The 23,885-nt window shown below is 40.8% G+C and overlaps 1 protein-coding gene across 2 annotated transcripts; it reads left to right on the top strand.

The window, feature by feature from the left end:
• The first annotated feature begins 298 nt into the window (after nucleotides 1-298).
• On the top strand, nucleotides 299-21,644 carry asmtl (acetylserotonin O-methyltransferase-like). Of its 2 annotated transcripts, none has more exons than XM_023950820.2 (15): nucleotides 299-418; nucleotides 1,647-1,762; nucleotides 4,244-4,375; nucleotides 4,463-4,510; nucleotides 4,593-4,657; nucleotides 4,748-4,812; nucleotides 10,813-10,921; nucleotides 14,611-14,908; nucleotides 14,996-15,229; nucleotides 17,213-17,375; nucleotides 18,072-18,265; nucleotides 18,378-18,510; nucleotides 18,597-18,737; nucleotides 18,818-18,940; nucleotides 20,593-21,644. In XM_023950820.2, exons 2-15 carry the CDS (start codon nucleotides 1,670-1,672, stop codon nucleotides 20,796-20,798), a joined length of 2,004 nt encoding a protein of 667 aa, XP_023806588.1. In that variant the 5' UTR covers nucleotides 299-418; nucleotides 1,647-1,669; the 3' UTR covers nucleotides 20,799-21,644. The 2 variants fall into 2 exon arrangements, with proteins under 2 accessions (XP_023806588.1, XP_023806589.1); XM_023950821.2 differs by having other exon boundaries at nucleotides 366-428.
• Nucleotides 21,645-23,885: the final 2,241 nt, after the last annotated feature.

The raw sequence follows: 23,885 nt of genomic DNA, 5'->3' as shown, positions 1-23,885 counted from the left end.
CAATAAGTAATCTTATTATATTTGGCCCAGTTTATATTCATAAATGCAAATACTCATCATCTTGTATTTTTTGCCCATATAAATCAAACAAATTGAAATGCATCTCCGTACTATAATCAGAAAGCTATGTATATTTGAAAGTTGTAGAGCATTGAATGTTTTTGTGTAAAATGCATGTTATATATATGATCATTGTTTTCTGTACTGTAGTTACTTCCATTTTGTTCAATAAAGTTGTTTTAAAAAAGTATGAAAGAATTTTTTATTTTTTTTATTTGAACTTTAATGAAAGAATGACATGAACGGAAAGCAGGCTCTGCCTACTCTGTGAAACGTCATCTTTACGCATGCGTGAAGCAGGCTAGCCTTTTCTGGTTAGCAAACAGTCACTATTAGCAGGCGGTCTGGACCTGTGCAGGTAAGAGGCTGTGAGTTTTTAAATGTATTGTCGCTGTACTATTTAATAAATAACAATAACATATATTTATATAAAATACAGTTTTTGAAGACGTATTTTGGCGCTGTACAGTAAAGTTTAGCCAGTAAACTAGGCTTTTAAAAAAAACAACGAGTCTCAACAAACTTTCAGACAATAGCTGCCACAGAAGATAGATAGCTCATTCAAAATAGGACAGCAAAATTATATATATTTAAATTATTCTATGTTTTGTACAAAATAAAAAGTCTTTCGAGGTTTATGATAACACTTTTTACGATAAAAACCTGTGTTTATAATAATTACAATAATAATATCGGTTCATATTTAGCAAAAGTTTTTAGTTTTTTTCTTTTCTTTTACATAAAAGCCATTCGGGTCGATTTCTTATTAACTACTTATCCTTCAGAAAAACAAGACACTTATTTATATTTATTATGTTACTGTGACTACTATAAATATAAATGTACCATTTTTACATAAATAAACAATAAACATAAAGAAAAACTTACCCTTTATTCAAAATGTGAAAAATTGATGACTATTTTTGACAAAGGTTCACGTGATTTCCTTTCAAAATAAATGACACTGTGTCACATAGGATCATCTCATTGTAGCAAATGTAGTTGTAGGCAGTGATTTAAAAAGAATTATTTAGAACTATTTAAACAAGATTAAATCTGATGTAGATGACTGACCCATATTGTATTTTTTTAACCCTAAAATGTTCAAAAATGCAAAATCTGCTTTATAATCCCCTTTATTCTGGTTGTGCTCACTGACCCCCAATTGATTATCTGTGGTACACAGCACTCAGAAATCTGTCAAATTTCTGTTTTAGTTCGACTTGTGCTGTCCTTCAACTGTTTGTGAAGAATTGAATAAAGTTTGAGCTAGTTTACTTAACTACCTACTTCCTTTGGAGCTATTTTTTTAATGAGATCAAAAGCAATGTTTTATATGTTTTTCTTTAACCAAAGAGCTACAATGGAGGGGTAAAAGAGCCACATGAGGTTCTGGAGTCCCAGGATACAGAGCCCTGGTATAAATGATACTTTTATGTAATTGTTTGCTAACTAGTTAATAAAAAAAAGGAAAGTTTTAAAATTGTTGGCAATGCAAGCAAGAAGAGACCACTGGTCTTCTTTCTGGTCTATCATATGACAGAAATGAGGCCACCTAAGTAATGTTTAACCGTGTGCACTCACAGGGCAGCTCGAAACAAAGGCCACCATGGTGCTGAACCCAGTCATCTCCAAGCTCGCTGGTAAACTGGTTGTGCTGGCCAGCGCCTCCCCTAGACGACAGGAAATACTCCGCAATGCTGTATGTTCAGTTTTGATGGTGTTTATAACGTTTTCAGTAGATTGAATGCAAGTTTTGCCCAGACTGAATAATTATATTTTTAAAGAAGAAAAGTAAATATAAATACTTTAAAGTCCCACTCCAACAATCTTTGGGATCATTGGCGCAATGTAAGCCCGCCCCTATGGAGTCCTATACTGTTCATAATTAAATAAATAAATATTTAATTAAATAAATAAATATGGCCTCATGCAAAAACACAATAAGCCAATAAATCTCTCATAATTATATAAAAAGATCATGAAATTGTGAAAAACCTGCACACAGATTTTAAATTAGCCATTATATTATTCAATATATTTCATTTTGCTTTAAAAACCTGTTAATTATTTTATAACAGCATTTTAAAATATTCATTTTTAATCATGTGGAATATTATTATAATTCTGTTTTTTTTCAGAAGCTCGTATTTCAAAATCAATATTTTCCAAAGTAGCTTTGTTTTTATTTCATGTTGCTGTATTTCAGAATGGCTTATTTATTTCATGAAGAGCTTTTTCAGGAGAATGGGTCTGTCTGTCAATCAGTGAAAGTGGGCGGGATCTAAACGCTCATTGGCTCATCCATGGAAATCGACTCTTATTCCTCGATACCCGCTCTGCGGTGTGCCAGTCAGAGAGATTACATGTTTCAGGAATATCTGCGCGGCTTTGCTGACATTAGAGATCAAATAGAGACAAACAATCTGTCTGCTGCAGAAGAAGCAAACATCTACGACTCTGTTTTTGTAGTTTGAAGGTTTGTGTGGACCAAACCACAGAGGAGCTCCGGTCGTCGAAACACTCCTCATTCTTACGCCATTCACTCATAGCTCACATCGTGCCTTGTGTCGGCTCGCAGGAGGTGAGCTGGCGGACCGACAGTCAGTCCAGGCAGCTGCGCAAAGCGGGACAAGCCTGCTGAGGCCTCCTGAACCTCATGATATTTTTCTATTTTCATTGAGACAATGATTATAATTAGGTCCTCTGATTTTATTTTTCCCTCTCAGGGAAAATGTTGAACCTTTCCTGCGATGACGTTTCTGACATCTTAACACACTCCATGTACATTGTGCATCCATGCATTGTTACTGAGATAAGCACAAGCAACCGCTCCATGTGGCTATAAGGCTAAAAACATTAGCTTGTTGCCCCTCCCACACGCGGCATGGTGCGTCCATGGAAACTCCAGTTCATAGAAGCTTAGTGGAACTCCAACAACCACTCAGCCTAACTTAGGCCACTACTAGATGTTCATGAGAAGATGAAAATTGCCGAACCGACCACAAAATCACCCGAATTATGCAAACTCGCCCAAAGCCACTTTTATCCGCAAATTTAGAAGCAAAACTGCCCAATTTCATGCAACACTGTGGATGTGTCAAGGTGCATACCCCCCCTAGTGTTGAGGAGTGTGCATTGCGCCGTCACGTTTGGTGAAGCATCTTCGATCGATGTAGTCAGGGTGCTGCTGCTCATGTCTGAGTAAAGGAGTAGCCAATCACAAAAGTGTCTCCGCCTTGTCTAGTTTGATTGACAGACAGACCCATTCTCCTGAAAAAGCTCTTCATGAAATAAATACTCCATTGTGAAAAACAGCCACATGAAATAAAAACAAAGCTACTTTGGAAAATATTGATTTTGAAATCCAAGGTTCTGAAAAAATACGTAGAATTATAATAATATTCCACATGAATAAAAGGAATATTTTAAAATTCTGTTTTAAAATAATGAACAGGTTTTTTATAGCAAAATGAAATATATTGAATAATATAATGGCTAATTTAAAATCAGTGTGCAGGTTTTTCACAATTTCATGATCTTTTTATATATTTATGAGACATTTATTGGTTGATTGTGTATTTGCATGAGGTCATATTTATTTATTTAATTAAATATTTATTTATTTAATTATGAACAGTATAGGACTCCATACGCCCCCACTTCCTATCATCTCTCCGTTTACACTCTCTCCCTCGTTAGCTCACATCCCCTCACACCCCCAACCTAACATTACCAGTGCAGCAAAAATGGCGTGCAATGTCGGAATTATCCAGCCGCTGTTTGCTCCTGATTCACGATTTGAATGAAGACATAACTAAAAATGCAATTTTAAGATACATTTTCTTTATATGTCTTCCATAATCAAAACAATGCTACTAGAACATGACATGACAAAAACAAGATTTTTATCAGAGTGGGTCTTTAAATTATTTTTGTGAAGCATTTATTGTATTTGTATAAGTATATATAAGTTAGCAGACCTTTTTGGTTTGATACAGCTGTTGCATATTTGTCCCGATTTTACTATTTTTAATATGCTCTATATGTCGGTTTGAAGATTAACTCAGTAACAAAATCATAATTAATGTTTTAATACTTATATGTAAGTTTTATAGAAAATAAAAATGTAACGGTTTTATGGGAAACAAAACTTGATGTTGATTTTCTGTGTGTGTGTCAGGGCTTACGCTTTGAGGTTGTACCGTCATGGTTTAAAGAAACCCTGGATAAGGGACTTTTCAAAGCACCTCACGAGTATGCTGTTGAGACTGCCAAGCAGAAAGCCCTGGAGGTGGCTAGGAGGATGCCATTTGTAAGTTCAACTCCAATAAAAAAGAATAATAAAAATGACAAAACTACTGAGGTTTTTTATAACATATTGTGACTTCAATCATTTAAGAAACACCTGAAAACTCCTGACATTGTGATCGGGGCCGACACAATTGTTGTAAGTCCTAGAAATTAAAGTGCTTTACATCTTTACTGCTTGTAATTATTTTTGAATTAACTTTAGTTTGATTTTTACACAGACGGTAAATAGTATGATTCTAGAGAAGCCAGTGGACAAACAGGATGCTTACAGGATGCTTTCAAGGTCAGAATGAATTGCTTAGTTTTTTTAAATAAAATATTTTAGCTATGCATATTGATTGTATTTGCTATATTCTTGTCTTTTCTTTTTCAGCCTGAGTGGCAAAGAGCACAGTGTTTTTACTGGTGTTGCTATCGTACTCTGCCATGAGAAAGACAGTAAGTCTGAAATCTGGAACAGTTAAAGCTGCAGTTTACCTGGTGGTGACATTTGGTTATTAGGCACTTATGTCCCACACTTTTGCTGATTTACTGTGGGGCAAAGAAGCATTTAGTCAGCCATCAACTGTGTAAGTTCTCCCACTAAAAAAGATGAGAGAGGCCTGTAATTTTCATCATAAGTTATACCTCAACTATGACGAAGAAATGGAGAGAAAAAATCTAGATATTCACATTGTCTGATTGTTAAAGAATATTTTGTAAATTATGCTGGAAAATAGGTATTTGCTCAATAACAGAAGTTCAACTCAATACTTTGTTATATACCCTTTGTTGGCAATGACAGCAGTCAAATGTTTTCTGTAAGTCTTCACAAGGTTTTCAAAACCTGTTGCTGGGATTTTGGCCCATTCCTCCATGCAGATCTCCTCTAGAGCAGTGATGTTTTGGGGCTGCTGCTGGGAAACATGGACCTTCAAATCCCTCCAAAGATTTTTCTAAGGGATTAAGATCTGGAGACTAGCTAGGCCACTCCAGGACCTTGAAATGCTTCTTATAAAGAAACTCCTTCATTACCCGCGCAGTGTGTTTGGGGATTGTTGTTATGCTGAAAGACTCTGTCACGTTTCATCTTCAATGCTCTTGCTGATGGATGGAGATTTTCACTAAAAAAACAAACAAATCTGACGATACAAGGCCCCATTCATTCTTTCGTTTACACAGATCAGTCGTCTTGATCCCTTTACTGAAAAACAGAACCAAACCATGATGTTTCCACCCCCATGCTTTACAGTAGGTATGGTGTTCTTTGGATGCAACTCAGCATTCTTTGTCCGCGACGAGTAGAGCTTCTACTGGTTTCATCAGACCATAGGACAAGATGGGCCTGAAGATGTTCTGGCCTTAGCAGGGGGACACGTCTGGCACTGCAGGATCTGAGTCCCTGGAGGCGTAGTGAGTTACTGATTATAGCCTTTGTTACTTTGTCACCAGCTCTCTGCAGGTCATTCACTAGGTCTCCCCCATGTGGTTCTGGGATTTTTGCTCACCGTTCTTGTGACCGCTTTGACCCCAAGCGGTAAGATCTTGTGGGGAGCCCTAGATGGAGGGAGATCATCAGTGGTCTTGTATGTCTTCCATTTCCTTATAATTGCTCCCATAGTTGATTTCTTCACACCAAGCTGCTTACAGTAACCAACAACAGGGCTCCAGACTGCGAGCAATTGGTCGCATTTTGCGACCAAAATTTGAGAGTGTGCGACTGAATTTTACATCCAGTCGCACATGCGCGACCAGTAAATTTGCCTCCCCCACCCTTCGTATTTTTTATACATTAAACGTGGAAGGGGCACGTCAATGATCAATGAAATAATCAATGAGACGCGAGCGCACACGCACGCAGGCAGACACACACTCGCGCACATACTCATGAAACGCGAGCACGTACACTCTCGCGTGATACCTGTCTGTGAGGCGGCCACTGCGTGTGAGAAGAATAGGGAAAGCCACTGTGAGTGGCTAAAATGCGTGGAGGGGGCGGGGCCTAGAGATAATCGAGTGCGCGTAAACATCTGTGGGAAGGAAACGGAGACAAATGTCACAACCTGATATGTGCGTCTGAGCTATGGGTAAGCGAACTATTGATTCGTTATTCAGACCTGCGGCTAGTGTACCAGTGCCAGAGTCTACAGCAGGGGTCTCAAACTCGCGGCCCGCGGGCTATTTGCGGCCCCCAAGATGATATTTTGCGGCCCCCGCCTTAATATGAAGGTTTAATGTTACTGCAGGCCGCCAGTTTGTATGAATGACACTTTTTCATTGTCGTGCGCGGAGCTGACCAACCAATCACAGTGGGGTAAATGACTATTGGGGGCGGGACAATGACAGGGCTTGAAAGCAGGACACCTGACAGCCCCCTCCTTCCCCGGACCACATTAAGGAGTTCCTTACTTTCCTTTAGAACGTATTTATTCGCTCGTAATTTTCTAAATACATGCAGTCCATGCTGAACTTTTCTCTGGGCCGCACAGACCCGGAGGAAGGTTTAGGTTTTGGTTACGGCGGTGCATCAAAGGGTTTATGCACGGCCGTTACGGCAGCACACCGCTCCCGCTGGAGTCGGGTCAGCTGAGGAGAATAAATGTCCCCCACCTACATGCGTGACAGCTAACGGGGCTTGAACTTTAAACATGCTCGAGTAAAAACAACATTAGTTTTAGACACACTGAAAATACTTGGGGGAAAATGCAACGATAGACGTGTTTGAGATGAACCAGCACCTCGCCTGGATCGTTGGGGAAACCGGGGGGCCGGATCTGCAGTGCAGCAAGACTGAAGGAGAACAGGAAATTGGAGTTGTCCTTAACATTCAATTTAGTTTTAATATTCTTCTCCCCCTTAGTATGATCTGTGTTATTATATATTTTATGATTATTTTAATGTTTTATAATAGCCTATATATATGTAGCCTTTTTTAATGAATTGGTATTTTAAATTATTTTAATTAATCACTCCACTACAAAAACCATCAGGACATATGTCCCATAATGCATTGTTTTGTAGTCTGTACGGCAGCTTTCAGTCAGTTCAGTTTCCAGCTGTGTCCGGGTAGGTTTGCCCCTTGCTCCCACCCCTTTCTCGCGATATTTTTGTGATGATTGACAGTTGATGTTGGAGCAAAAACAAAAATATATGTCTCACACCAGGTGATCTGCGCAGCGTTGAGTTCACCTGGGTGATCTCAAACACGCTTATTGTGCATCTTGGCTGCACCTATTTGGTGTCACAAAGATAAATTTCCATCCGTTTTCTTTACTTATTTGTACTGTCATGACAGTGATGGTGCTGTCAGTTTACTTTCTTGTTGCATCTTCAAAAGTGCAGAATAAAATGTGACACTGAACTTGAAACAGCACATTGTAATTTCTGCATCTATTATTAATGTATTTATTAGTAATACAGTGGAAATTAGTAGATTTGGTTAGCATGTTGATTTACGGTATGCGCCCCTAAATTTTCTGGTTGCGCCCCTAAAATTTTCAGTTAGGGGCCACTGTGCTCCTAGTGAAAAAAGTTAGTCTGGAGCCCTGAACAATGTTGTTTCTGGTGTCCTTAGACAGCTCTTTGGTTTGTGTCATAGTGAAGTTTGGAGTGTGAGTGTTTGAGGTTGTGGATAGGTGTGTATTATATAGGTAACAAGTTCAAAGGTGCCATTAATACAGGTAACGAGTGGAGGACAGAGGATCCTCTTACAGAAGAAGTTACAGGTCTGTGAAAACCAGAAATCTTGATTATTTGTAGACGATCAAATCCTTATTTTTTTTTTTTTTTTTTTTTTTCTAACTTGTTCTGTCCAACAGCTGAGCAAACAGATTAGAGCTGAAGGCTTTTTGTGTTGGACAGGTTTTACTATCACAAAAAACTATCACAGAGAGGGCCCCCCTACAGGGGCCCCCCCAATGCCCAGAGGCACAAGCGAACCCAGTGTCCGGCCCCCAGGCCACAAGACAGGAGCGCTTAGCCGTACCAGGCGGCAGCCATGGGGGCCACCGGGCGCCGGACACCGAGACAAAGGCCAGGGAACAAAGCCAGGGCCCCGGAACCCATGAGCCGGCCACCACCCGACCGGCGCCCCGTCCCCGCAAGCCAGCCCAGGCACGCGACCCTAGCAACCCAGGGATCGCCACGCACCCACAGTCACAGCCACCCCCCTAAAACCCGACACACTACAACACCCCCCCCCCCCCCCGCCATAATATCTGACCCCCCCTCCCCAACCCTCTCAGTGCCCTCCCCTCTCTGTGATGGGGAGGGAAAGCCCCAGAGGGTCCCAGCGAGCCAGCCCCCAGGTCGGTCCTACCCATGCACTCACACACACATACTCACAATCATCTGGTTACCCTCCCTACCCCCGCCGCCAAGCAGTAACCCCCCCCCCCCAGCCGGCCGACCCCCAGCGCCGCATGCCCGACCCTTCCCGCAGCCGACAGGACACCCATAAGCCCGGCCGCCCTGAGAGGACCAGGCGGGTGAAGACCGGCCGCCCCCCCCCGACCCCACCCATGTATGGAGGTGTGGGAGTGCTGTGTGTGTGCTGCAGGTAAAATAGGAGGTCACCAGTGTGGGGGGCTCCACCGCTGCCAAGCCGCAAAGCCCCCCACTCCGGAGTCCCTCTGTGAGTGGTGTGTATTTGCTGTGTGTGTGCTGCTAGCATGCAGTGTGTGTGTCTACAGAGGAAGTTAAAATTGTGGGGGGGCCAGCGAAAGGTGAGCACGGATGTTTCACCGTGCCCCCCTCCACCAGACCCTCTCCACAAGGCCCTAGATGAATCAGAGTGTCTAATATGCAAGTAAAAAGCGGGGAGGAGGGCGGGTGCCAACAAGAACCCAGAGAGGGGCATCCCCAGTGAGCCCCGCCAGCATACCCCTCCCATCCAGATCCCGGGGCCCTATGTGCCTGTGTGTAATATTTGTTTGGGTGAGAGCGGGGAGGAGCGGGCGGATGGGCACAACCGGGGGAGAAGGCTCCCCCGAGCGACTGGCCCCCCAGCCGGCCGCGGTAGGCGCCCCCCCTCCCAGAGCGGCCGGGCAGCCAGAAACGCCAAGCCAGCCGCAGTTGGAGGCCAGAGCCTCGCGGCGCCGAGAGACAGCCAGCAAGGAAGGGTCCCGGTGCCAGAACGGGGGGGCAGGGGGTCCAGCCCCACCATTCATACCCTGGCCCCCCTAAGGACTAGCACACTGCCCCCCCAGGCCCCCCCCCCAAAAATAAATAAATAAATAATAAAATAATAATAATATTAATATTAATAATAATAATAATAATAATAAAAGAATTAATATAATAATAATAATAATAATAATGAAATAAACCCACCCAAGTGAACCCATTAACCCCTGCTGTGACTGCGGCGCCGACCCCCGGGGGGCCAGGCCACGCGCCAACTACCGGCCACGGGCGAAACACCGGCCACGGGCAGACGACCCCAGGCCCCAGAGCCCCAAGCCCCCCCCCCCCAGCCCCCGCCACGGCGACCTGCCACCCAGCACGGCACCCGGCCGCCGTTCCCGGTCAGCCGCACTGCCTACCCTGTGCCCAGCAGGCACCCGCCCAGGAACCCCTGCCAAGTTGCCGGCAGAGTGTGCGCCCCCACCACCACCCCACCCAGGCAACCAGAGCCCCGAGCCGGGAGAACGACAGGCCCGGCAGAGCCCACCCCCCCAAACCCACCCCGGCCCACCCAACCAGCCAGGACCCGGCTCAACCTATCACCATCCCACCCCCACTAGGTGATGTGACAAATCCTTATTTTTCACCGTAATTTACGAAGAGATTCTTTAAAAATGTGATTTTCTGGATTTTTCTCTCATTTTGTCGCATAGTCGAGGTATAGCTATGATGAAAATTACAAGCCTGTCTCATCTTTTTTAATGATCATTTTTTATTTCCGACGCTTCCTCAGTCGGGTCCTCCCCCTCTGTGTCAGCTGCTGTTCAGCCACTGCAGCTCTGGGTGGGAACCTGAATTACTGCTTTGCTGTGGTGAGGCGGGTCCCCATCTATGATGCTGCACTTGACTGGCCATGCGTTTGTCTACATAGGAGGAGATCCCCAACCACTAACGTTTCCAACAGCCAACATATACATGCTCAGGCAGTTTCCCACTGTCGATCTACATCAGTTAAGGGGTTTGGAGGTTTTGTGTGTGTACGTGTGTGTGGGGGTGGGGGGTTGGGTTTTTTTTTTTATTGTGCTTTTTTTTATATACTATTTATTTTGGTGTATAGCACTTTGTGTTACCTTTTGTATGAAAAGTGCTTTATAAATAAAAATTGATCGAAGAGGGAGAACTTGCACAATTTTTGGTAGACTAAATATGTTTTTGCCCCACTGTATGCTTTGTAGTGTCTTAAATGGTTTTGGTTGGATATCAGTTTTTGGAAATGTGTGTTTTCAGAGAAAAAAAGGCCCATTAATTCCTAAAACTCACGTTGCCTTTCACTAGATCAGGAGGTGGACTACCAGATGATAGCCTTCTACGAAGAAACAAAGGTGAAGTTTGCTGATCTGTCAGAAGATATGCTGTGGGAATACATCAATAGTGGTGAACCCATGTGAGTATGAACATTTGAACTTGCACCTGCATTATAGAATATATTGATTTTTATTTTCTGTCAATTAACTTTTCTAAGAGTAAAAAGCTGTTAACTCATGAGGCTCCTGTTGTATTTTGGACTTTAATGCTGACTTTTCTTTACATTTGTGTTTAATTGTTGCCTTTTAGGCCTCCCATGTCAGTTTTGGTCAAGTTTACTTTTAACTGGTAAATTAGAAACATTGCCAATCCCTGCTTTTTTTTTCTCCCAATGTTTTAAATAACTTGGATGTGTCCTGATCATCCTCTTGCAAACATTTATATGGCTTTTTGAGAAGTTTTATAGAAAGAGTAAAACGTTATTGATCTCACTAAGGGGAAATTACCCTGCTACCATAGCCTACTAAAAAAACAGCACATATCTAATGTAACACGAAAAAAATACACTTAAAGAAGTAATAACAGAAATGATTATTGTTTAGTGCAGGCCTGGCCACAACCCTGCCTGTCCTCCAGTTCCCTGACCGGCTTGCTGCTGATTAGCTTACTGGAGTGATTCCACGTCTTTGATTGAGTGAACACATGTGATTGAGGTAGTCAGCATTAAGCAGGGCAGGGAGAGCTGGAAAACAGGCAGGGTTGTGTCTCTTGAGGACCAGAGTTGGCTACTCCTGGACTAGTTTCTATAAAGGAGGTGTTTTAGACTCTAATAGCTGATAGGAAGAAAGATCTTCCTGCAGCGGGGTGTTAACGTTTTCAGGGTTTTGACTATTTCTTTAACAAAGAGAAGAATTTTGGTTCTTTTTGTTAGCCTTTTGCAGAAGGAGAAACCTGTCTGTCACAGCGCAACTGCAACAGAGGAGGTCTGCCTTCCCAGTGCATGGCGTCTATTTCTATTGTAGGCTGGGGTTGATGACATGAAAATGAGTCATTCAATCAGGCAGAACAGGAACATCCTATCTTGTATAATCGCCACTTTGCACATCTGTGTTGTGACTGAAAGACAGAACTGAGACACCATCATTTTCGGGTGATAAGAGCGTGTGAGCAAATTATAACAACCCAAACTCCAACAGAAGTCTCTGACTGAAGGAGCTGCTCACTGCACTTTTGGTCTCATGCAGGGGATGATGAAGATAATGAAGAGTTTAACATCCTCCTCTCACCCACCACAGTCACAGGCTCTAAGGGGCATCCCAGAGCAGAACCGGATCTCCGCACCAGTTTGTCGATCCTCTTCCTGTTCCTGTCAGTGCATTAGCCCCCTCAGCAGCTCACTTTGTAGAAGAAGGCTGTCTTTAAAAAAACTCTTTAAGTCCTGCAAACGCTGAAGGACCTTAGTCTTCTGTGATCTCCTGTCGTTTCTCCTGCAGTGTTTTGTTGTTCTCAAGCGACAACAGCTGATCGTGTACAAAATGCACCCGCAAACCATTTTCTATTACGTTTTTATCAGGTTTTTTGGACCAGTACCTCTGACTAACTTCCATTCTTTAATATATTTTATATTGTCTTTATACTCGTGCTATATGGTATCCATCCATTTATTTGCAAAACCCGCTAAATCCCTATTGGGTTTGCTGGTTTGAACCATGACCTTCCTGCTGTGTGGCAAAGGTGCTAACCACTGCACAGCTGTAAAACCCACTGCATAGTATTTAAATGATCAGAATTAATCAGGCGTCACAAATGTTAAGAACCACGAAGCAATTGTGATGAAGGGAGTGTTGTACAGTGAAACGAGAAAGTTTGGGCACCCCTGATAACGTTCAAGATTTTTCTTCATAAATCATTGGTCGTTTTGATCATCAATTTCAGTTAAATATATCATATTGCAGATGAACACAGTGATATTTGAGAAGTTAAAAGAAGTTAATTGGATTTAAAGAAACTGTGCAATAACTACTTAAACAAAAAAATAGGCATTTGGGTACCCCAACAGAAACATGCCATCAATGTTGAGTAGATCCAACTTTTGTAGAAATGACAGCCTTCAATCGCTTCCTATAGCTTCCAATAAGGGTCTGGATTCTGGTTGAAGGTATTTTGGACCATTCCTCTTTGCAAAACATCTCCAGTTCAGTCAGATTTGATGGCTTCCAAGCATGGAGAGCCCGCTTTAAATCACACCAAAAACTTTCAATACTATTCATGTCTGGGGACTGAGATGGCCATTCCAGAACATTGTACTTGTTCCTCTGCATGAATGGCTTTGTAGAAATAGAGCAGTTTTTAGGGTCATTGTCTTGTTGAAGTATCTAGCCCCGGCACAACTTTAACTAAGTCACTGATTCTTGAACATTGTTTGTAAGAATCTGTTGATACTGATTGGAATCCATGCGACCTTCAACTTTGACAAGATTTCCAGTACCTGCACTGGCCACACGGCCCCAAAGCATGATGGAACCGCCACCAAATTTTACTGTTGGTAGTAAGTGTTTTTCTTGGAATGCTGTGTTCGTTGTTTGCCAAGCATACCGCCCCCTTATGTATAAATAACTCCATTTTAGTTTCATCAGTCCACAGCACCTTATTCCAAAAGGAAGCTGACTTATCCAAATGTGCTTTAGCAAACCTCAAGCGACTCTGTTTGTGGCATGTGCGCAGAAAAGGCTTCTTCCGCATTACTCTTCCACACAGCATCTCCTTGTGCAAAGTGCGCTGAATGGTTGAACGAAGCACAGTGACACCATCAGCAGCCAGATCACGTTGTAGATCTTTGGAGCTGGTCTGTGGGTGGAGTTTGATTGTTCTCACCATCCTTCACCTCTGCCTAACTGAGATTTTTCTGGGCCGGCCACTCCGGGCCTTTGCTCGAACTGTGCCTGTGTTCTTCCATTTACCGTACTCACTATATTCCCTCACAGTGGAAATTGACAGCTGAAATCTCTTAGCAAGCTTTTTGTATCCTTCACCTAAACCATGATGTTGAACAATCTTCCGTTTCAGGTCATCTGACAGCTGTTTTGAGGTTCCCATGTTGACATTCCTCAGAGAAGATGCAAAGAGGAGAAAAACTTGCTCTTGGCCACCTTAAATGCCTCTTCTCATGATTGGCTACACATGTATATGTAGGTCAAGGGTCAATGAGCTTATAAAACAGATGTTGTGTTCCAATTGTTAAAGATAGTCAAATAAATAAAACAGGGGTTCCCAAATTTACGCACCTGCCTATTTTTGTTTAAGTAATTATAGCACAGTTTCTTTAAATCCAATAAACTTCATTTCACTTCTCAAATATCACTGTGTTCATCTGCTATATGATATATTTAACTGAAATTGATGATCCAAACAACCAAAGATTTATGAAGAAAAATCTTGAACGTTATCAGGGGTGCCCAAACTTTCTCATACCACTGTTGATGGTTGCTTTTATATTGATTACTTGTAAAACAAAGAGAAACCCAAAAACTAGAATGACATGGAAAAGTGTTTATTTCCATAATTCTATTAAAAAAATAAAACTTTCGTAGAAACAGATAAACAAAAACTTGAAATCAATTCAACAGTGGGCCTTGAATGTGTATTTTAAGAAAGTTTAATTTTTTGAACTTTTATATATTCATGATATTCTATTTTTTTGGAAATGTATTAATGCATATAAACAAGCATTTTTGCATTTTTACTCAGAAACTGCACACTTTGTTTGCATCTGATCCCTTCTCTTTTGGTGAAATTGTTGAAGGGAAATGTTTTTGTCTTGTTTTTTAGGGACAAGGCAGGCGGCTACGGTATCCAAGCTCTTGGTGGGATGCTTGTAGAGTATGTCCATGGAGACTTCCTGAATGTTGTGGGTTTCCCCCTCAACCATTTCTGCAAACAGCTTGACATTATTTACAACCATTCCTCTTCCTTTGCCGTTGAGAAAAAGGGGTCCGCCCACATAATCCCCAACGGGCCCCTCGGAACCTCGGTACTCGATCAGCAGCCGCACACCTTGGAGAAAAGTTCCTCTCCCAGCCTAACGCAGCGCATTCACAACAGTTCTTCAAACAGTCCCGCACATAAGGTTTCTTTGTCTTATCATGTGAACAAAATCTGTCCTAATTATTTTGCTCCCAATGTGTTTGACTTACAAAATGATTCCCTCTGATAGGTAAAAAGGACAAACCATGAGAGTGGAGTGGGTGGGGGTTCCTGGTCAACGGCCAGCAACACGTCAAAACCCAATGATGGAGAATTTAAGTCCCAAAACTGTGAAAATGTAATCATACAACTGAACAGACAACAGGAAGTGGAGCAAAGTGGGACAGAAACACAAGACAGCAAACCTAACAAACAAGATTTGGAGAGAATCTGTGAGCTGATGGATGGATTCAAAGCCTCAAAGGTAACAGGTGTTTAATGATGACGTTGCCTTTTGAGATCCTCATTGGTGATTTGTTCTTGAGGACGATGCTCTTTTATCTCATGAGAGTCAGTATTTTCTGGTGAGTTGAGAAATTTTGTTCCACAAAGATTGCATCTGCTTCCCTTTCAACCATGTTTTTTACAAACGCTTCCACTACCACCGGAGGATTTTACGAGGGTGTAATTAGTCCCCAAACTCCGTTCCAGCCCTTTCTTTGACTAGAATAAACCTCTTGAGATCAATGTGACACTTTTTCCTGCTAATTTGATGCTTTATACTTGAGAGATGTTGTTTTATTTTTACCCAAGAGCTCAAACTAACATATTCAGCAGACAGGAGTTACATTGTTTTCCCCTCTGTTAGCATGGTGACATCCTTGAAACATACTTTAAACATTGCTTTGTCCTCCTCAAACCCTTTTTTTGTTCCTCTCTGCTTCTTTCCCTCTAACAGATGTTACTACTTCCTCTTTCAGGAACAAACTAGTAACAACACAAAGTTATTAATACACAACACCACAAATATAAATAGGATTAAATGTTATATATGGGGTTTATTGTTAGCTGCAGTACTACATAGTTAGAAATATCTTTCTTCACATTGGGCTTAACAAGTTTTCCAAATAACAGCTACTGATGCCACCTTTCTGATTCATTCATAAACGGTGACAAAAACCTCTCTTTGATTTCAGAATGTATCAGCGTTCACAAACGTGGCACTTTTTCAAAACAACCACAGCTTAGTGCAAACAGCAAGAAACCTGAGGTAGTTCAACAGACACTTGAACTAACTCAGTTGGAGGTTTTAGCAAAGTAATGACCACAAATTTCACTTTTTTTTTTTTCTTTGAGCGAGCAAAAACTTTCACAGTTGCGTAACTTTGATGTAGACAGGGTTACGCCCAAGTTTGGCAATTACATTTTTATTTCCCCACAGCCGTTTGTTTTTCATCGTATTTCACTCATGGCTTCTCTATTCTTGAATGTTCTTCATTCTTATTGTCAGGACAGCAAGAGTCAATGCAGTGCCTCATGTATTTAAAGAAGAGTTTGCAAAGCAAAGTGTTTAAAGACCCACGCCACAAGAACATGTTAACATGTTCTTTTTCTGATGATGAATGGCATAAACTCTACTACCAAAAGTTTTGGTAGTAGAGTTAGTAGTTAGTAGTGGTAGTAGTTTGTCCTAACCATTTAGTCTGGCCACAGGTGTAAAGAAATCAAGCACTCAGACATGCAGGCTGTTTTTTTTACAGACTGTTTTCACAAACATCTGTGAAAGAATGAGCCGCTCTCCGGAGCTCAGTGAACCCCAGCGTGGAACTGTCACAGGATGCCACCTGTGCAACCAATCCAGTCGTGAAATTGCCTTGCTCTTAAATTTTCCACTGTCAACTGTCAGATCTATCATAACAAAATGGAAGGTTCTTGGGACAACAGTAGCACAAAGAGGTCACCCACTTTCTACACAATCAATTGCTACAGAGCTCCAAACCTCACGTGACGTTCAGATTAGCCTAAGTAGAGTACGCTGAGAGCTTCATGGAATGTGTTTGCATGGCTGAGCAGCTGCATCCAAGCCACACATCACCAAGTGCAATGCAAAGCATCGGATGCAGTGGTGTAAAACACGCCGCCACTGGACTCTAGGCTCAGTGGAGACGCCTTCTCTGGGGTGATGAATCAGGATTCTCCATCTGGCATCTACTCCACTCCAACAGTCCCGCCCACAGCTCAGAGGCAAATTTCTAATGAAGTCCTGCCGCTCTGCAGAAACTATGCCCTAAAAAAGGACACAGGTTGTTGGCTAAAAACAGCATCATCATAATGCAAAGACCACTGAGAACGCTTTGAAAATAGATCAAAAGAGGATCGAAGTGCGTCTTTAAGAATGCAAGAGCGATGAAGATACACATGCATATAAATGCACCTATATGACAAACTTTCACTTCCTCCTTTTCAGGCTCTTTTCACAGCCTCCAGTTTCTGCGTGTTTGACTTGTTACACAACAAACCCGGCCTGGATGCTGCACGAGTGGCTGAAGAGATCAAAGCATCCGTCAAAGGGACCGAATGTCTGCTGGAGGCATGTGTGTCTCTGGGACTGGTAAAGATTAAAGACAAAAGTTAGTCAGAACTTTTGGGATTATTATCTTCGGCGAAGCTTTAGAGTCGCCACAAAAAAAAAGAAGAAGTTGATATATTAGGACAAAGTCGTAAAATTATGAGCAAAAAAGTTGTATTTTTACAACAAAAAATCTGTGCTTTTTTTAAAATAAAGTTGGTGGTGTAAGCTTTCATCCACATTTGGTGCCGACTTAATCCCTCAATGCAGCCATTTATGGTCATAAAGCCTTAGTATATCATAGGAATCTATATCCCATAATGCATTTGGACCTCTACACTTCATATATTGGTTATTTTTATATTCTTTATGACTTTAATCTCTTAAATTCCCAGTTTACAATTTATGAAATTTTAACTTTAATTTCCTGAAATAGACTTTTTTTTCTCAATTCCATCGGTTTATTCTTGTAAATTTATGATTTTTCTCATAATTTTACCACTTTATTCTTGTAAAATGATGACTGTTCTCATAACTTTGAGTTCATTCTAGTAAAATTAAGACTTTTCTCATAATTTTACGACTTTATTCTCGTAAATGTATTCATTTTATGATTTCCCTAATTATCAGCTTTTCAAAGGTTAAATTTACTTAAATTTATATTGTGTGTTCTGTATATAGTTTATTCAAAACATAAATGTAAGGAATCCTTTTTTGTTTTTTTGTTTATTTGATGTTTTCTTGTGTTTGCCACCAGCACACCCAAAGGCACTGTTTGAGAACACAGATTTAGCCACGAGTTTCTTGCGCTCAGATGCTCCCTTTTCTCTGCACGGATACATTCGGCACTGCAATGAAACTCTCTGGCCTCTTTTTTCACATCTCGACAGTGCAGTTCATGAAGGAGTCAGCCAGCACGAGAAAGTGAAAAGACATAAGGAGCGCTGTCAGGTTAATGTTCCTCAGATTATATTTACTGCAGATTAGACCTTTTTCCAAAGAAAAAGAGGTGATTACTAAATATTTTCTTTCATTTGTGTACCACTTGTGTCTCTGTTTAAAGGATTCTGTTTGCAGTAGCCAAGAATTGAAACTGAGATTTATGAGCGGCATGCATAGCTTTGCAAAAGTCACAGCAGCGGCTGTAGCAACAGCCTTTGATCTCTCCAGGTTTAAAACAGCCTGCGACCTTGGCGGTAAATGTACAAAAGTTTGCATAACTATACTTGATCAAATATAAATGACAAAAACAAATGCTTATGGTCTTCACTTTGTGTTTTAGGATGCACCGGCGCCATGGCCTACGAGTTCACCAAAGCCCATCCAGGAATGTCGGTAACAGTGTTTGACCTGCCTGCTGTTATAGAAATGAGAGAGCATTTCCTACCTGCTAACAGTGACAAGAAGGTGTCTTTTGTTGCAGGTCGGTTGGTGTTTGTATTTTTAGAACTTTTGCATCGCTTTTAAACTTCCATCACTGAAACCTGGCGTTTTGTCCAACAGGAGACTTTCTTAAAGACGATTTGCCCAAAGCTGATCTGTACATTCTGGCCAGAGTGCTCCATGATTTGACCGATGAGAAGCTGCATGTTCTTCTGAAGAAAATTGCAGAATCTGCCTCCCAAGGTAAATATTTTACAGATACTTTTTTAGGCTAAACAGCGACAGCTATGATAAAAAGTCAACTACAGTTTTTCACCTTATATTATGTTAATTTTAGTTTAAAGACCCACTCCAATACAAACTGTGTTTTTGATATATTCTTGTGATATTTTTCTTATGATGGACAAGATCATGTAAAGAAAATTAAGATCAAAATTACATTTGGACTATAAGTCACAGAAGCTAAAAATGCATAATAACGAAGAAGAAATCTATACATAAGTTGCACTGGAGTATAAGTCAAACTTTTGGGAGAAAAGTTTGGTGTGAACACAGCGTAATCACCAAACGTGATTCACGTGTCAAATTGGCATCCATTGCCTCTTTTTCAACGCGTGTCAAATTTGATGCTCAGTACTTGTCCAAAAATGCATTCATAAATTATGTGTGTGGGAAAAGCGACCATCAAGTTTTTAGTCTCATCGCTACAAGGAAGCATTAACTGTATGGACTGTACGGTCTCCCTGTCCTTTTCCTTTTCTTTTTTGGCGGTTTTTACCATCTACTGCAGGAGTTTGCGTCTGAATATTGGCACTTTCAGCGGTACTACCGCCTCTCTGTAACCCGGTTTAAAGACCTGCTGTCCTGCATTAGTCAGAGGGAGGAAAACCATTCAAACAAGAATAAAAACGTCTCGATGCAAATTCCATAAAGTTCAGGAGAACAGTCAGATTCTCCTCCATGTTTGTTTTGGGTGGTGCTTCTTCTTCTGCATTGCTGTTATTAGCAAATACTGATACGCACACCAACAGTGCCCTCTAGTGGTTGTTAGTGGGAAACAACCACTAAAGGGCAACCGGTTGTTAGCAGGAAAATAACCAATATATGACCCAATATTTGTTTTTGTTTTTTAAATCACATATAAGTTGCTCCTGAGTATAAGTCGCACCCCTCAACTCAAATTTATTTATATAGCACTTTTATACAACAGCAGTAGACACAAAGTGCTGAACACAAGAAATAAAAGAAAACAAACACTAAAACATTTCAGAACACAAGATTAGATATAGGGAGATAAAAACAGTACAATAACACTACATTAACCAAAGTCTCATGGTGGATTAAAAGCCAGACCATAAAAATGAGTACCTTAAAGAAACTGGCGATTGTACAACAGGATAGACTCTGTTAATAACGTACTAAAGTACAGAAACAACAGGATTATGAACAACAGCAAAGGGAGAAGACGAGCGTCCACACACACACCGGCGCCATTTTCATCATCTGGGCTGGCATCTGGATCAAGACTGGACAGCTCCAATGTTGCTCGCCATTTGTTCCACCGGTAATGTTAGGTTGGGGTTGTGAGGGGCTGTAAGCTAGCAGGACAGCATGTAAACCGAGAGCTCTCAGCAAAGGGAAGGGGGAAAGCGGAAGGGGGTTGCTCTGCGCCAACAGTCCCGCCCACAACTCAGAGATTAATTTTTTAATAACTACTGCCGCTCTGTAGAAACTATCTCTTGAAAACGACATATTTTTTTTTAATTTAGGCTCAAATCGACAGTCATAATTAAAATACAGCTGGGAACGCTTTTTAAATGGATCAAAGATGATCGGAGTCGGAGTTGAAATCTTCTGCTGTTATCTGAACTTGGTTTTGCTCCTGAACACAATAGGCTGTGGACTCCTGCTCAGCGAGATCTTTCTGGATGACGACCGAGGCGGCCCAAGTCGTGGCCTGCTGCAGGCCCTCAGCCTGAGTGAAGGGAAGCAGAGAAGTGCCAGCGAGTACAGGCTGCTGTTAGAAAGGCATGGTTTCATCACGGCCCACATCAAACACACAGGCAACCTCCTGGATGCTATGCTGTCCATCAAAGCATGAGCCACAAGCAAACTCTTTCTTCGTACTACAAACGTCGCTGAAGGTTCTCATTCGTCCAAGTACCGCTATGAAGTTGAGTCATGGCAGCTGCACTAAAATCTTTTTCCTTCCATGGCCAAATGTTCCAAGGAAGAAGATTTTTAGTGCAGCTGCCATGAATCAACCTCAGTCAAGACTCACACTACAAAGAAACGTATGGAATATACTATAATAGAATCGCGGTAATATAAGTTTGTCAAATGTGATTTTTTTTTTTTTAAGACTTATGTAACATTCTTGTGTCTGTACGGTCTTTGGAGCTGTAAATGAACATTTCTCCTTATGTTCTCTGAAAATCTGGATGATAACACCAACATGCCTTTCTGTGATGTTCCATCTCTATTAAAAGGTAATGTTTAATTCCTGCCTCAGGTTTTTTGTTCATCCTAAATCCTCTTTGGTAAATAGTTGTATATACAAAAAAATAAAGCACAAAACTTCCTTTTTTTGTGGATAAACAGCTAGAGGTATGCTCTAAATTGAATCTAAAATGAGCATGAAGCATTTGAAGAAACAACAGACGGGCGGTGTTTGTGTGTGTTGTTTGAGACTGGAAAAATGTGGTTTTGTGTTTTCCTCAACCCTTCAAAGCAGTAGAGTTTCCACTAGTTCACTTGTGGTTGTGAGTTACCGGACTAATTTGAAAGTATGATTCATCCATTTTTCTGTACCCACTTATTCACACACCCACGGGGATGCTCGAGTCAAGGCGGGGGTCCAAGAAGAATCACCGAAAACCAATTCATGTTAAATCAAATTAAAATTGTTGCTTTTTGGTACTTGCAAAATAAAAATGGTAGAAAATGGCGTTTACTGTCTTCCTTGAAGGTTCTGAACACTTGAAAGTCACAGTCCCATTCACACACACTGATGGCCGCTCCCCTGCTGAACACTGGCGCCGACTAGAACCACCAGGACCAATGTGGGGATCAGTGTCCTGCCCAAGGACACTTCAACACATGGGGGGGCGAGAACTAAACCTGCAATCTTCCGATACAACTATACTGTATATAATATAAATGATACACGTATGTATTGAAGCCTGGAGTAACATCAGCAACCTTAAACAGAATAGAAGATTCTGTTGTGATCACACTAAGAAAAGGCTAAAGCCTTTCTGTATCTGCTACAATGTAGAACCTTCAAAATTGTGTAAAAAAATTACAAGATAAAAAACATTTGTGAACAAGATTTAAGAGGCCAAAAACAACTTAAAAAACACCTTTGCCTCTCAGTTAAGAGCATGTGCATTTCTTTTCTATGGCTAAACTGTTTAACATTAAAATGAGTTCAAAGGTCAAACGACTTTCAACTGATGTAGCCCTAAGCGGAAGAGCGTCACTTTCAGCATTACTTTATGTAGATGTTATTGTGCAGAAATAAATGTCAGGTTACATCTGCTGCTGCTGGCCAGCTGCCTAAATGTGGGCTGCAGGACATACAAACATACGGGACCAGAAGAAGAACCGAACCAGACAACAGATTAAGCAGAATCAATGACATGATAGAAGTGGACATCACAGTGGAAAAATCCCAGTGTGTTCTGGACTAGAGGAACATTTCACTAAAGATCTAAGTTGTCTAAAAAGATTCGTTTTGAAGTTACAGCTCTTAATAACTCCTTTTCTGTCTGTTAAACTCTCAGTTGTCTTGTCTTTAATATAAATTCAAGCTGAAGCACCTGCAAATAGTGTCTGTGTCAGTACGGCATAAAGATTATTATTATTATATTAATATACATGACTGATTTGGATTTAATGGAAAACCAACCAAAACATCTAAAGCAAACATTATGTTTGACTTGATTTGATTTACTCTTTTTTCAAGCATTATTTGTTGATAAAACAACAAGAAATCAATCAATCAATGCAATATATGAAATTCATTTCAGAAATAAAGAAATGTATTAATTAAAATGCAAAGAAATCAATGAAAACATAAGCAGATGCCATCCTCTTAACAGTGTAATTACATACTATAATAAATCGAGATTTTTGCAGTTATTCACACAGTATACATAAAGGTCACCTTCGATTAATTCAAAATGATTATTAACAAAAGGTTAGTAGAGTTTAATTTATTGATTGAAACTAACCTTATTTTATAATATATTTCTACATAGTTAACATAATCGTTTTTTTTAGATTAAGTGGAGACTTTTTATCAGTAAAGAAATAGATTTTTTCTATTGATTACACTCAAATAATTTCAGTAAACAATAACATGAATGATATGTGGTGTAATAGATAAGCAGTACTCTTGATTATGATCAGAAGACACGATCACAGTATTCCAGGAAATCGTCACCACTCATTGCAGATCAAGTAAAGAAATGTTACACAATGAAATCGTGGGGAAAGTTTGTTGCATCCCTACTTGATATGTTTGCATTGAAACTGTCAAACACATGTACGAAATTCAATATATGTTTGTTTAATTACATTACCGGGTTTAATAGAAGCCAAAAAAAAGGTTTTTCTTTATTGTTACTTGTCTATTATAAAAGTAAAAAGCCTTTGTTTTTGTTTTTTTACACATCACATATCAAACCAAATCAAAACCATGACCCCGAAATCTGAACTGAATCAGTGTATCAGTCTTCAGTGGCAAATCAGAAACACCCCTTTTTTGTGGTTGGGTAATTACCAGACAAACGTGTTTCATAACGTGGTTTCAAACATTTTAGTATCACTGCCAACTTTCCTTTAGCTCTGAGAGGCTAAAGGAGAGCTAGCCTTTTAGGAGAACATATGGTAGTGAGGAATAGCTCAAGTCTATGAAGTCTGTCAACGTTATGACAGGTTTAATGTTGCTGTGTGCAGATGTGTTGGAAAAAATCTGATCGACTACATCTGTTCTCGTGGGAACCAGCTAATGCTAATGAGTTTGTTCTATCCTGTTTGTGGTCTACGTGCTGCTGACTCTGCATCGTTTGATCTTCTGTGACAGATCAAGGGTCCTTTGACTTTCTTCAGATTCAGTTTTTGCAGTGTGACTGTTTCCTGCAGGTAACTAAGCTGCCTACATTTCCTGAAGCAGATGCTAAAT

The sequence above is a fragment of the Oryzias latipes genome, chromosome 21, assembly GCF_053564925.1.
Source record: "Oryzias latipes strain Hd-rR chromosome 21, Olatipes_Hd-rR_3.1".
Classification (NCBI taxonomy): Eukaryota; Metazoa; Chordata; class Actinopteri; order Beloniformes; family Adrianichthyidae; genus Oryzias; species Oryzias latipes.
This window is presented reverse-complemented; position numbering and strand designations above follow the sequence as displayed.